The following is a 16,515-nucleotide window of genomic DNA, read 5'->3' as shown; positions in this document are numbered from 1 at the left end:
TCTATTAATAAGAGTAATAATATTATATATTTAGTTGAAAATATAAGTTAGCACAATGAAATATACTTTTTTGCCTTATGTTTTAAAAAAAAAAAAAAATATTTACAAAACAAAGGGCAGGGCAGCCCGCCAAATATTTTTGATTTCAAAATTGTTCCTTTGACGAAAAAGTTTGTGACCCCCTGCATTAGACGGTCTTAATAATACACTGAGAAATTCTTAGAGATAAATGATAAGTCAAATATTACCGTAGTAATGATTTTATTGCTATCAAGGTGAGATAACATCTATTTTGCGGAAGAGAATAATAATATTTTGTACGTAGACCCGAAATAAGATTATTAAAGTAAACAATGAATGCGCAATGCTTATTTTTGAATCTGAGTTCTTGAATGTGGACTTGTTTAAAATAGAAATATGTTTCAATCTTTAATGTAAACATAGAAAACTATATTCTTAAGTAACTATAATATTATTATTCTAATATCTAACATTTGTTGTTAGTCATTAGTGCAACTCAAGAATCGGTTAATTTTTAAGTCAGAAGAGTCAAATTATTAATATGAGTAACGATTCAGTTTTTTTTTGATGGGGTTACAATACCGATACCGTTTTAAGTTACAGTTTTTCTTTCGATATGACGACCGTAACCATAGATATATTGTTAAACTCAAATTACACCGGTAAACCCTAAAGACGATCGTCCGCCCCGACCGTCACCAATGATTTGAGTTTCCCCATCTCCACCTGCCATGTATATGCAGCCGCGGTTTGTGCACGGCAGCCTCCCATGACGCTATAAACGTGTCAGAATGAAAAGATTTTAGTGCCACACTTCCTTGTCCCGAAACGATGCTGCATGGGACTTACTTAGCAACCATGTACGTTAGTGCTTAAGACTCAGCTGAACAGGAACAAGGTCATTCATAGTTTAGTCAGAAATAAACCTCAGCGTTGAAAGGACGTCATTTTAATTCAGTCTAACCTCAAAAACCTCTAACCATCGGGGATTTATTTTAAGAAACGCAATAATTATTAATTACAATTCTCGGTCGAACGAATATCATTATTATTATTCCCTTCAAACATAACATTTATGCGACGTAACCTGAAACCGGCCGAACGAATACAGGGCTGTCAAAATAATATCAATCTAATTTTACGTTTTAAAGAGTTACAAATTTAAAGTTAAAAATAGCTTACTGTACCGATGGAATAATTACATACTTCCAAGCGTCAAACGGCATACAACATTCATCTAAAATAATTATTAAAAGACTAGCTGATTATGTTATGTTATTTTTGTATTGTTCTTATTTTTTTGCTTATCAAAATATTTCACATATTATCTGATGATGTGTATTTTGGATATATCGTCATATGTATCTGGTCTCATTAAAATTGCTATTAAGTTGATATAACATAGGAAAATCTGTAAATCATTAAAATGTTAATTTCGTTATAGTTTTTAATTAAACCGGTGCAATTACATATTAGATTTAAACACTGTTGTACTGTGTGACTTTTATAATATCAGATAAAACTGTAGGATGTCAGCAAAAGAGTAAACAAAACCCAGCTCATGGGATAACCGAATGGTAGGCAACTGTATATATTATATTTTCCCGCCAAATTGCACACAATTAAAAACAATTTATCATAAAAACAAGTAAGACATCTTCGACAGCCCTGGGTGATTGATTCGATAAAGTCGGCAGTTTTTTTTTGTCTTGTTCTCTGCGATCGCTAGCTTTGAATAAAAAAAAATCTATGGGTGACCATTTTTTATGAGTATAAATTATTTCTTGCATTGGCTTTTATTAATTAATAATTATTGTACCTACCAACTAAAAGTAAAGTTGCGTTACTTGTTTGTAAAAGTGTCAGACTAAATTAATTAAACTAATCGGGTAAGTAATAAAAAGTCATTAATTGAGTTAGCATTTACTTGGTAGAATTCCATTTTAAAAGAAATGAAAATATAATTAATTATGTTTTCATTTCTTTTAATAAAAAGTCACTTTCTTTTATAATAAACAGACATCACTATATTATTTTTTTTTTAAATATGCATTAGAATTAAACAATATGTACCCATTTTTTTTAAATAGTTATGTAATAGGTCTTACATATTCAAAATAAATACTATTCATTAATAATGTTTTTTGGATAGCACATGAAATAAAAATGTAGGTAGATATGTATTTCAACATCCTTCGTATGTTTAGCTCTCGGACAATTTCAGGTTAAAACGTTATTAATATATTATTATTAAGTTTATATCGTGGCTATCCATCATATTGGTTGCAATGTTTTCCACCAAACACCTGATTAACAAATTGAATTTAGTAACATTTACGTATATTAGAAGATATCATTTTTTGGTCACCCCATATTTTATACACTTTGACAGTGTTATGATTTAAATTAAATAAGAGATCATTATTATTACTTTAGACCAAAGCATTGTCGGCGACCTTTGCATATTACCAGTAGAGCAACAATTCCGGACCACATGTAAAAAAATCATATTTTCAATTCTCAAGGGCAATTCTGTAGAGCGTCCCCTTAAGGTGATTCATCAGTGAAACGCCAAATAATTTTCTACCATAGGCGCGACGAAATTTTGCACTCGCTCCCATTCTGAGAGAGCATGTAGAGCTGGAAGGACGTCATTTTGCTTCGTGATGGCGACGGCCGTAATAATTCCTAAATCGTGTAAAGATGACTTAAAACGTTACCCATTTACTTTAAAAAGAAAACATGTCAATGAATATATTATTATTGTCACTTATAAAACAATAAACAGAACATTAAATGGACACATGTTGGATTTATAAGACAAATAATATTTGGTTTGACATGCCTCATTTGCACCCGCGACCCGCAAACCGCGCATCGCCTAGCGACGATCTTTTTAGACCGTGTCTCAACTAATGCATGGCCTTAAAGAAAGAGTTTTAGAAAATAAAAAGAATCTTGACTTGCTCTGCCGTCATTTATCTTTAATGACATGAAGTGTCCTTACCTTTTAGAACTCACGTGTGTGTTATAGTGGAGTCCTTCATTCGGGCATTTTTGATGTTTGGGCAGTGAGAGATATTGTATAACGGGCACAAATAGTATAACACATATCTTTAATTTATAATTAAACCGTAAAATCATAAATATGTCGCTATATAATGTTAACATTAATTTTACTAATGGTTTTGTAAATGCGTTTAAAAATTAATAAAACTAAAACATCTTAACACCACTGCACATGAATGTACTGAAATATTACTAGGTATATTCTAAAACATTAGAGCGAGAGGTTTGAAAGAATACTATGTTATGTAATAAAAATACTTTATGCAGTCATCAAACGTTTAAAATAAATATAAAGGATAATAAGACTTCAAAATTATATAAATAGATTATCTACAACGTTTAAGGAATGTCCAGGGTTATGCTCTGAAAATACCATAAAAGCTCCATTTTGACCTACGCTGAGCATGTTGGCCCTTAATTTGATATTGATTAGTATCGACCGTATTATTATATCAGATATACTTTGTAAATCTTGATACTTATGAATACTTACTTGTTAACCAATTTTATATAAATATGCACGATATGATTGTATTTCTAATTTGCTTACCTACCTGTTGTTTTCTTCTGTCTTTTCCTTGTATTCCGGTAGTTTCTATTACGTAAAGTATTTTATTTATACACGAATTGTATCTCAATACTATACGGCCATTAGTTTCTGATACGATATCTAACAGTGAATTATATACGTACAATTTTTCGGACACGTCAAATTCCACATTAGTTTTAGAAGCAGGAAATCAATAATTAAAAGTATGGAAATATCACCAATATTTTAAGATATTTGAACCATTGCATTGTTGCATCATCGATCGGTTCTATCTTACATTCGTGATTGGGTTTATCTAGCAAGCTTTCATCCACTCATTATTTTTTCGTGTAATATTCGATAATGGCTTTGTTAATTACTGCCAACAACACTAGCTGCCAGAAACAACTACATACAAGAGCATATTATGTGGTGTTATGTGAGATTTACTATTTATTAATGAATAATAAAATTGTTATAATGGAAATTTCAAGTTTGTTTTTAATATTACATAAAAGTGAAACTATATAAAGACTGCAAAAAAATAATTTGTAAATACCTTAATAACATTTAGCTTGCCAATTGTACACGCATTTTGGTCAGATGGCAATTTTTAGATCAATACTGAACAATATAACTCATCACAAGTCGACAGAGAAAATACATTTTAAAAATTTATTCTTAGACACCCAAATTTTCTTCCAATAGGTACCCATACGGATCGATATGGGATCGATCCTTACTTTTCACTTCGTACTAAACAGGGGGGTGTATCAGGCATACACCTAAGAGGTATTAAATGATTTGCATGCAGTCCAGACTGTAGAGATCTGTTGGATCGACTGCTTAACAAAATGGCGGTATGTCATGTGACAGGATATTGTAGATATCTACTAGAACTACTGTTACAAAATGGCGATGAAAAATGTGACCAGCTATCATAGATGTTATCCAGCTATATTATACATTTATATTTGCCATGTGTAATAAATATTTTTTTTATTCAACGAATAATTACAAGATTTAGAAATGTCATACTTACATAATTTTAAAACACTTCTGAAAAATATATAACTACTAGAAAAAATCTTTTTGAAACAAATACGACACCCAGCAGGATCGTGAAGGATTAAATAATTATAATGTATGTTTATTATCTCTTCATTATTTATTAATGTTTCTTTGTAAAATAAATATATTCTTTGAACCTTGTGTTTATCAAGTGGAGAAATCTTATTTCAATTATTTCCAGTAATTTAATTATCCTCTAGATAATTTATTAATAATATTTCATATTACAGAGTTTTTATTGTGCAGCATGTTTATTAGGTATATTGTTATAATTTATAATAAATTGTGACATATTATTTAATTTGTGATATATGGATGTTAGTATTGTTGCAAAAAAATACCTACCTATACCATACCTACTATAAGTGATATTATATTTATATACATATTCATATCGTTATCATCATCAACTAGGATCAATCCACTGCTGGATGAAGGGTTCCGCAACCTGATTCTACTACTAGCGGTTAAACAAATTCGTGATAGTATACCTATTTCTATCATCCTTATCGACATCGACCTGAACCAATCCACTGCTGGATAAAGGCCTCCCTACCCTGATTCTACTCCTTTCTGTCATTTGAATTGCTGTATTTATCAAAATCGTTAATATTATATTTATCTACATATTCATATCGTTATTATCATCATCATCAACAACTACGGTCAATCCACTGTTGGATGAAGGATTCCTCAACTTGATTCTATTACTAGCGGTTAAACGAATTTGTGATATTATACCTATTTCTATCATCCTTATCAACATCGACCTGAACCAATCCACTGCTGGATAAAGACCTCCCTAGCCTAATTCTACTCTTTTCTGTCATTTGAATTGCTATATTCGGTTGTATAATTGGTATATCGGTTGAGTGGATTTTGCGTTAAAATCAGACAAACGGATAGACAGATAGAGATTACAAGTTTATATCATGGGCCAAACATAAATATACGTCAGTAAATTTGTACCTTAATCTCGATTCAATTTACTCTGTGACCATATCGTGCTTATTGATTTAATAAGTGTTTGTCGTACTGTATATTTTTATCTTTTAACATTTTTGATGCGCCATTTTTTTTGATCTAGCCTTTCTATTTTAAATAATAATGTGTAAATTATCATTTTCGTTGTGTCATCTTAACTGACTTACAAATAAATAATTATTTATCATTCGCTTAACTCCAGATCATATCCAAAATGAAAACACTCATGAATCCATGAGGTAGGTATTGCAAAAAAAAAAAAAACAATGTGACTTTCAACAGATGGCACACCGATCAGGAATCAAACGTACTAACCATAAGTACTCTGCTCTGAGACATTCGCAGCAGAGAGGTTAAAATGGAATATAATACATCATAATATTTATCCTATGAAAATAAGTTTATTAGGTCGAGAGTTCTTATTTTGAATATTTATATTTTGTTTACTGGATTTTTCAAATGTCAAATGAATATGAAACAAAACACAACCGGATTGGTGAAAAACACATTGAAATCTACTAAAACGTGTGTGAAATTAAATATTTTTCGTAATAATTGACTAGTGATAATTAATATTAGATAAAATTTATTAAATAATGTCAAAGGATAGGTGTGCAGTAAAAGGGTGTGATAATTTACCAACCACGAGTAAGAAGAGTTAATAAAACATGAAACGGTGGTGAAATTCTGTCGATCCCAAAGACTAAGGTGGGTTGGACACGTTGAGAGAATGCCTGAGCACAGGACGCTAAAAATCATGACCAAGTGGATCCCACAGCGGAAACGGTCTAGGGGCAGACCAAAGAAGAAGTGGGCTGACTGTATCGAAGAGGACTGGAGAAAGATGGGAAGGGCTGGAGACTGGAGAGGAGCAGCCAGGGAAAGGAGCGTGTGGAGGACAATTGTAGAGGAGGCCAAATCCCGCCCCGGGATGTAGTGCCGAGAAAGAAGAAGAAGGTACCTACCTATTTATACATAAGGATAAAAATTCTCATGATTTTTGATAAATTTGATATTTTAAGGGGTACTTTAAATAAACTAATGTGTTCCTCAAAAAATCGATTCTCTAGCGAGAATCATAATATAATACTCTTTAAGAGTAAATGACATTTTATCATTTTGAACCTTGAATATATAAAATAAAATTACATGAATTAATTTGTGTAAGTATTTAAATTAACATGGCGTTAATCGTCTATAATGAAAATGTACCTATTTATTTTTGCAATGTTTTCCGCTCATTTATCAGTGTACATAGTTTCAATATTGCATTACAAATGGAATTATTCCAATTAAATGCTATCTCATTTAATATAAATTATATAAGCCTTCAGTAAAATTTCTTGTGATTAATTGAAAAATGTTAAACCTTACTTTGATTTAAGATTTTATTGAATTTGTCATATTACATTCTGTTTTCGATAATCTGATGATATTTTGTTGTAATATTATGTATTTATATTTTTATTGTATATGCTGTTCTGTGTATTTCAAAAAATAAAATGTCAAACATATAATATGTTTTTGTTTTTAATTCCCGCCTAAGTCCCACTTTTTAAAACAAAGACCTCCAGTTCAAGATTCGAGCCATTTTTTAAAACGAAGACCTCCAGTCCAAATTAGAGAGAGATATATAGAGAATGATTTTGAACCACTTCTACACATTGATGTGGCTTATCTATAGTATATAGTATATTAGTCTATGGTACTAAAAAATAAACAAAAATTCGTTGATAGTGACCAGATAGTATGCAAGTGACAGTATTTACAACTTTCATTTGTCTTTTATAAAAATCTAGTATAAAATTGGTGGATGCGTTTTGAATTTGGAACGGTCGCATATAAACATGTTAAAACGGAAAAAAACTCAATTTTGACCTTCGACGAGCATGTCCCCCTAAGGGTATAACATCTCACTATTTTCTGTGTTCATTTTAACGTAGCAATATTATTAAAAACTTACTTGTTTTCTGACAGAATCCCTTGTTGTAACAAGCCTCTGCAATGGTCGTACTACTTCTTCGACGAGACGGTTTGAGAATTGCCTGTGGAATTAATAATATGTTGTGTTATTATAATATTCATAAGAAAAATTGTACATTACTCACTACCCTCTCACATAAAATTATGTAGGTACTTATATAATCATTGTACAAAAATAATATTGTATCGAGACCATGGCCCCCACATCCCGAAGTGGGCCCCCAGGCCACGATGTTTGGCGGCCCCCCAACCTATTGCTAAGGTTAAGGGTAGTGTAATATTATACAGTAGTGTTTCCCAAATGATATTCCGCGGAACTTTAGGGTTCAGTGTAGTTTTTTTTAGCGATTTTTGGTATTTTTAAATAAATCCCTTTGAATTGTCTGTACTCAGCATTGTATTATGAAGCACTGATCGCGACCCCCTTTTGTGATAGCCATGTAAGATGTAACCCTTCGTCATATTGGATAAATAGTCATTTTTATCAGGCAGGAAACACACTAATAGTAATTATAAAATATAACTGGTTGACCTGCCACGCCTGGCCCCTCCGAAGTCCGGGCTCCCAGTCTAAAGCCATGTCAGCCCCTCCTTGTGGGGGCCATGATTGAGACAATATCGTATCACATTTTGATTTTATACCGCAATAACTCAATTTTGCTAAAAACTGGACAATATCTGTCAATTTATCGGTATAGAAACACAATATTGAAAAAAAATTACGTGGATTTTATTCTACGTACGTAAGCGAATACTTATGACTAATTATTAACGCATTCTTTCTAAGAAAATCTATTACTATATAGGTTTATTTTATGAATAATTAACACATTGTATTTATAGCACTTCACATTTTCATAATGCTAAAATGTGTGACATTTTAGTAGATATGTTTTGACATAAGTCAGTATTACGTACAGGACGTTATCGTTATCATTATTTCAACCGCAATACTTGGAATAAAGTTAACGTAACATTATTTATAATAATATCAAGTAACATAAATATGTCATTAATTACAGTAACCTACATGATAGGCATCACATTACTTATGTAACATGTATCATTCAGAATATCTTTAAATATTGATATTTCACTAAACAGGTGAGAAATAAACATCAGTTATATGGATGTGTTTATAGACGGTTTAAAAATAAACAAAATTCTTTCGTATTATCAATATTTGCATACCTATTAATTATGCAGCAATAGTTATAATTACTGAGTCATCCAATAATAAATTACAATGAATCAGTACTTGGAAAATAATTAATGTGTATGCTTTGCTCATACTCTTCTATAAAATACTAAGGGCCATAGTAATACGTTCGTTGCAAATACGTGGGCATATGCGTTAGGTAGCCGATATTCGGACAAATAAGAAATAATAAATAACGCATAAAGATCTGACAAATTTTAAACAAAATTGACAGCTAACTTAACTATCCAATAAATGCATTTTGTAAACCAAAATCAACTAAACCTGGTTTCGGAAAAATCTAGATTGTGTTGAGTATCCAATGTCTATGCAACACCAAAAATTTGCATCCATTTGAGGGTAAAGCAAACAATTTAGTAGATTTCACGGATTAATCGATAGAGAGATTTATGAATAATATTAATGAACACGGAGAGAGTGTTGCCATTTTAATAATGAATAAACATTATGCTAAGTATATAAAACAACAAATAAATTTTCTGACTGCTATTTTTTAATTACCTATTAAATTTATATTTTGCAGTTTTTAATTTTTAAATATTTTAATAAATTCGTCATTTAAAAAATGGCAGCATTATAAATCCATCGAGTCTTAAATCTTATAAAATCATTAAGTATACCTACTGGTCTATAAATAAATAGAATAGTAGTTAATCTAAGTTATTAACAAATATATTTTATGCATACCTGTGAATTTGAGCTCTGCTTTCCAAATCCAAAGCAGTTCTTCTTGAAGCCAAAGCTACTCCACTCACTCCTTTAGCAGCTCTCCGCGCCCTGGCTCCAACTCTTAGAACTCCGCAGCAATATTGACGCTCGACTTCCGCCCTAGAAGAAAATATCGTATCATAATATTATTAGAATCAATTTAATTTGGCCCTGCGTTGGAGAAATGGCAGGGTACTCATCGCTGAAGCCGTGTGTGCTTGTTTCGGAACGGGGTGGTTGGATCTTAACTATTTAAATATTTGATTGAGTTTGTGGTATAAGTTTTTGTGTTAACTGTATTTTATATGCCTTCAAATACATTTTTTTATGAAGAATATTTCATGTAGTGCCATTAGAAAGTATTGTATCACGAACTGTATAGCATGTTGCACTATCTTGTGCAACCCACATATTGTCCTGATCAAAATCATATAATAAGTGGCAAGATTATATAGCGGTTCCATTGACACTAACTGCATTTCCATAGTCGTTTGCAAAAAAAATACGATCCAATTATACCTCCAGTCCATAAACTACAACAAACTGTAAATTTTTGTGGGTGTAAAGGTGTTTCAAGAATAGCATATGGGTTTTAATTACTCAAAATTTAATGTGATTGTGCTTATTTACGAATGCAATTAATCAAAAATCAGCTTAGTCGCTTAAGATGTTTTTTTTCCATAAAATAATGTGTCTGTTTCAAATTGATATATAGCCCAATTAGCAAAATTTCGATGCACCAAATGGTCATATGGCTTAAGTTCTTGTGTCAACTGTATTTTATACGCCTTTAAATGATAAGAAAGTCCAAGTTATTGACAACGACGTGTAATTGATTGTTTTGTATATCTACACTTTGATACATAACATCGATATTTTCAGCAGTACGTTTACGTTTTTGACGAGTTGGATTCTTAACATCACACACTTTACCATTTGACTTACATTTTCCAATTAAATTACGAATAGTATGCTCTGTATGTCGATTATTTTAAATTATATAAATTTATAAAAATTTATAAAATTATATAAATTATAAATTAAATAAATATATTATTTTAAAAAAATTGTATATTAAACTGTAAAACTGTGTATCTTTCCATGATGATTTGCTAAATAATACTGAATACAAATGTCAATTTTGGTGGGAATTAAGAAAAAAAATGGCTGCTATGACGTTTTAAAAATCTATAGTACCTACTAATTTGATAACTCTTGTGGTCAGTTTTATCATTATAAAAGTCATTATAGCGGCCAGGATATCTATGTAATATATGTAACAGTTTCTATATTTGCATACTAAGATCACGTATTCTAATTATACAATGCAGGTGCCTTACTGAATAAATGCATAATCTCATATATTATTGTGATTGCGTGAAATCGGTACCATTATGCGAAACCTCTCTTACCAAAATACGTATTACTCATGCGTTAGAGCTGTTGCAAAACTCAAAATAAGCGGACAGGCTAAATAGAGCGTAAAAACATAATAGCCCATAAGATTTTGTAACGATTTTTAAATTACATCGAGTTACCGAACGCGTATAGTCAATTTTATCTCACCGGTGAATAATGAATGATTATATTGGGATTTGATTAGATTGTTTTTAAAATATTAGTTAGATTAACGGTATTTGCGTATAGTTTCTGCGGTACCGTTTTATTTTACAACGTTTTTATTAGCTCGTATTCTTGTTTGTCCAGTACAAATCTTGCAATCGATTTTTAACTAACTTCCCGACTAGTTAGACATTTTAAACTTTTAGAATATATCAGAACACGATGCCAATGCATTCTTATTCACTTAGCCATCTTTAAGGAGAATTGAATTCATTTTCAGTTAATTCTGTTTCGTATGGAAAGTTATTTCAGAAAAATCCGTAAAAAGTAAAATACTATTATTGGTTGCTAAGGAGGTGGTCCTAGCAACTAAATTATTGATATATACGTGCGCTACTATGGAGATCAAAATGAAATGTCAAAATGGCATTTCGGTATTCTATATATTTGTTTTTTTTTTATTTACTTCATATCAAGTACAAGTTTGAGCATATTGAGCATAATAATTTAACAGAATTTTTAAAAATGTTGTATATAAAAAGTTCTTTTTATCTTGTAATTATTAGTACATCAAATTCCCATGTTATCGTTTTATTTCCCGTTTTTACTTCTGAAATATTTATTTAAAATACAATTTAAATTAAACATAAATACAATTTTAATATATTCAATTACGTATTTATGTACCACAAAACAGATTAATAAATATAATTCAAATATGCTATACCCCAATACACTACATTTTGAAGCAGGGTTTTGAATGTGTGAGTGTCATACAAAAATGAAATTGGTACTCATTATAGACGTGTAATAGTGTGTGTTTCAATCTTCAAATACACAAATATTGAATGAACGTCAATTCATAAACCGAGAACCATTGTCAAAGCGAAGGACAAGCTTAGAGTGATGTGTTTAAGTTTATTCTATATTCTTCCACACTCAAGATTGGTTGCCTGTTTCTCCATACGCATTGGGTTTCAACAGTGGCGCACCCAGGATTTAATATTGGGGGGGGGGGCAAGGAGGAGAATGTAAATTAGTCCCATAGGCTCTTTTTCTTCTTCACAGCCTAATTTATCGTTTACCGGTCTTTTGTCTATTGCACTCGTTGTACCTACACCATGGTCCCCACATCCTGAAACGGGCCCCCAGGCTTGGATATTTGGCGGGCCCCCTACCTACCGCTAAGATTAAAGGCAGTGTGAAACACTACATTAACGTTTTTCAAATTGTGTTTAGTTCAAATTAAGGGTACCTACTTATACAGTGAATTATTAGCGATTTTTAATACATCTACTTTAATAATGGAGCTGTCGAATCATAAAATATATTGCACAATTATATAATTTAAAATTTTCATGGGCATGAAATATAATAGCGCTGTAGGCGACTCTTTTTACTATTAAAGCTAATTTATGATGTGTTTTTATCTAAAAATCAACCCGACACGCCGGGCCCCCCACAGCCCGGGTCCCCAGGCTGGAGCCCTGTCAGCCCTCCCCAGCCATGACCTACACCACACTGGAATTCGGGTGGACACCGAGAATTTTTTGACAATTCCATTAGGGATTGGGTTTCTAAAAAACCCGACATAAGTGTTTCGAAATTTTTGTGTTAGAAATTAAAATCTAAGATTTTTTCTAAAAAGGGTGCTGGGAATTACAATCATTTTTTGCCGTGTTTTTATTTGTCTAAACTCAAGGTGTAAGTAGTTTATTGGCTTTCAATTTAAATGTTTAAAATCATTCTGATAATTTTTATGTTTGGGGGGTGCCCGGGCCCCTTGCCCCCCCCCCCCCCCCCCTGGATGCGCCACTGGGTTTCAGTTCCCATTAATTCTGTGTTCCCTGGTGATCATTGCAATTTTAAGTTACATGCACATAACAGCATTTCTTTTTATAAAATACGCATACCGTCTACCTAAGTGCTGATGACGAAGATTGACAAGATAAATTAAAATATTTTTTTTGAAATAAGATTTATTTTTTCATCATTTGTGCCACTTGGATCATTGCCGATAGATAGATGTATACTTATAGTTTCCTCTTTTTATAAAATATCTTTCTCACTTCCATCTATATTGATAAAATATACATTTCTTAAACCCTTTTCTTTAGATGATCGACAAATTTTCCAATAATATTTTTTCTGACCGAGGATAATATACACAGAAAAATATTAAGATAAAATAATCGCTTTATATTCGGGATAATACGATGTTTTTTTTAAATCGTTGATCTGTAAATTAATAAGTACGTTTTAGCTAAAATAAATTAGAAAATTAAAATGTTTATTCCGGGGGGTATAAAGCTTTTTTATTATATTAACAGTATTTTGTGAGGAATGGTTGTTGATTAAGGTTATAATTCCAGTAACATGTAGTGACAACTGACAATAAGTAATGTCAAACAGTTCCATATCACTAATTAAACATTTTATACCATGAAAATGTACGCTCGCGATGACCGAGCGGTAACACATCGGCATATAAAGTCGTGAGTCTCAGTTATGAATCCCGGGTCTGGTAAAATCGCATGTTGTTTATCAGTGTATGTTTACACTTAGAGCATAGTCATAATTGATTGGGTAAAACAAAAATCTATTACGAAACCTCTTCGTGAGGTAGACCTACATCGGTTTGTAAAGCCAATTAAAAAAAATGAAAACACAGCTTGGTTTTATTACATTAATTAATTAATGTATATACCCTATTACCATATTTTATCATTTTGTCTTTTCTATGTCATATCATACTCGACATTTACAATTATTTTGGCAACTTTTTTCTTATCACCTGCTGTTCTGTAGAGTATGCTGGGCCCAAACAAGATTCTAGTATTTGAGCCATCACGGGCAGGGCTTTTGTGATGGTGTAACATATTGCAAAATATATTATCTTTCTGGTTAACACATCAAATATTTCTTTAAATTTTTCGACATCACCTCGAGGTCCATTACCTCCAGTTGATACGGACCAAGCATCTTTACACCCACAGGTAACGTGATATCACGGAACAAAGAAGTCAAAAATTATTAAAATCTATTAATGTAGTAAAATTTAATGTCTTCAGATCATACACTTCCGGGCTTTCCTTTTAATATTCTTAATTCAAATAAAAGTCAACAGGATGTTATAATAAAATTCATTTAGTTTGAAGACGACGACACATTAAATGTGGATTTCCGTATGATCCAGAAGGAAACTGAATATTTTCTTGAAAATTAATAAAATTTAACACTCAAAAGTTTTAGTTTCTAACTTAATTATAGCGACGTGTTTCGAAACTTTTTTAAGACAAGAGTCAACGAACATAATTGACACACATTTTTTCGATTCTATTTTAAAATGTTTACATTGGAAACAAGATGTTGGTCTAATGAAAGCTAACAGTATGGAAAAAGTGTAAAGTGTCTGTCAATCAAGACTTCCATGCTAATTAAGCCCCTGATTTGAAGAAAATACTAACTAAAAATTGGCAGTACTCAAGAAAATCATAAAATTTGTTTTAATTTCAATATGTAGTATCAGTATCTATATGCTTCATAACTTTCACTCCGGCTCTAGGATGAAAATGATGTAAAATATTTTGAAAACATTTTTTTTTTAGATATATTATGATCTCTTTATTTTATTATTACTACATAATATTAATACAAGTGAATATAATTTGATCTAATGTTATGCGAGGTAATAAGGCAAAGAGTCATATCAGTATAGTAAAAAGTGCAAAGTTATAAAACGTAGACTCTCCTCACGTATATAAGTACGGGAACTGTAAATTAAATCCAAAAAATAACATGATGTAGGTATACACGATTATGCATTGCAATAGATGTCGCCAAGCTAAATAAATGAAAATCAGCCAGACGTCACTCATTAAGTGGACAACCACTGGACAAATGTAATTAGTAATCAAGTACAGCAGTGTAGTCCTAACCAAAAAAGCTCCGGAGCATTGATTAATTATTATAATATTTTAGGTACCAATTCTCCATCTAACATGTGGTGTTTTAAGAGTTTTAGAATGAAGTCAGCCAGAAGTTTTCCATATCTTTAATGTATCAACGTAAGATTGTGTGAATGACTAAATTGGGTAAAGCACTTAAATAAAAAGAGACTATGGTTTTCCCATAATCGCTTTGGAATTATACGGTTTAATCAAAAATTTACGCTCAGTTCTCGATTTGTTTCCTAATTTATGAATAACAACGACACAATTTACTTTATTCGCGTGATTTAACAATATTATGTATAACTAATGTGAGCAGACGTCCCGTTTTCAGGCGGCGTGTCCCGGTGTCCCCGAACACAGCTTCGGGACGCCAAAATGTCCCGTTTTCGAAACTTGTGACCAAGATACAGAAATATTTGATGAGTATTCACTTTTTTCTAATCACATTACACCGCAAAAAGTATCTGAATGGAACACTGGGAATGTTTCAACCGAAAGTCGTTGGGTGGAGTTGTTCAAACACTTTCGCGCCAATAATTTGGAGCACAAAAATTTTCGTATAATTATTGAATATATTTTATGTCTGCCCGGCACTAATGCATCAGTAGAAAGGGTCGCCTCTCTTATGAATAAGTTGTAGACGAGTGAAAAAACACAGTTGAAAGTAGATGTCCTTAAAGCAATGTTAATTATGAAAGTAGGTATATTCGAAAAAATCCTGCCTAGAATTTTATTCGTTTTTGAAAACAACACCAGATATACTAAATTTGTTCTTCGGAAAAATATAACATAGATAAATTTTCATGTATTCATACCTGTGTTTACTTTTCATTAATTAATAAAATAATAATATGTAGGTACTATTAAAAAATATGTAGGAACTCAAGCATTGTGTGCGCTTACTTAAACATAGATACCTACCGATAATCTTCATATAAATAAATAAAATAGGTAACCTAATATGACATGAAAAAACATTACTATCTTGTCAATTGTATTGGATGAAAGCGCCTAAAATGGATAAGTACCTAGCTTTTTTTAGGTGTCCCGGTTTGGGGAAAAAATAAATGGTCACGTTATGTATAGCATAATACTGTTTGAAGCCACACTACACCACTGGTCACGTAGTAGTAATTACCCAAGGTATATTCGCAATCACATCATATTACTGTATCAGCTGCTCGCCGTTGTTCAAAGAGGTACTTACAACCCCAAAGTAGATAATATTGTACAGTGTTATAAGACGGCTTAACCAGGCTGCTATAATTAGCCGAAAAATTATTAGTAATTAACGATTTTTTTATCTTATTAAAATACTTTATTGAAATCATTTCATTGACAAATTATTGTATAATTAGGTATTTAACATACATAACTCAGCAGTATGGCGTCTGAAACAAGAGTCATCTTTACAT

The 16,515-nt window shown here is 31.5% G+C and overlaps 1 protein-coding gene across 7 annotated transcripts in view; it reads right to left on the bottom strand.

The window, feature by feature from the left end:
* Nost (Nostrin) overlaps positions 1 to 16,515 on the bottom strand; it is a 92,408-nt gene that overhangs the window by 22,126 nt on the left and 53,767 nt on the right. For all 7 annotated transcript variants that reach the window (XM_085949445.1, XM_085949448.1, XM_085949451.1 and 4 more), the window contains exons 4-5: positions 9,564 to 9,704; positions 7,638 to 7,719 (exon numbers count right to left, since the gene is read on the bottom strand). In XM_085949445.1, the coding sequence (XP_085805571.1) occupies positions 7,638 to 7,719; positions 9,564 to 9,704 (223 nt within the window). The remainder of the gene's footprint in view (positions 1 to 7,637; positions 7,720 to 9,563; positions 9,705 to 16,515) is intronic.

This window comes from Rhyacophila brunnea, unplaced genomic scaffold (assembly GCF_057557595.1).
Source record: "Rhyacophila brunnea isolate RB1 unplaced genomic scaffold, BYU_Rbru_1.0 scaffold_22, whole genome shotgun sequence".
In the NCBI taxonomy this organism is placed as follows: domain Eukaryota; kingdom Metazoa; phylum Arthropoda; class Insecta; order Trichoptera; family Rhyacophilidae; genus Rhyacophila; species Rhyacophila brunnea.
The sequence above is the reverse complement of the archived record's forward strand: the minus strand, read 5'-3'. Positions and strand labels throughout refer to the sequence as shown.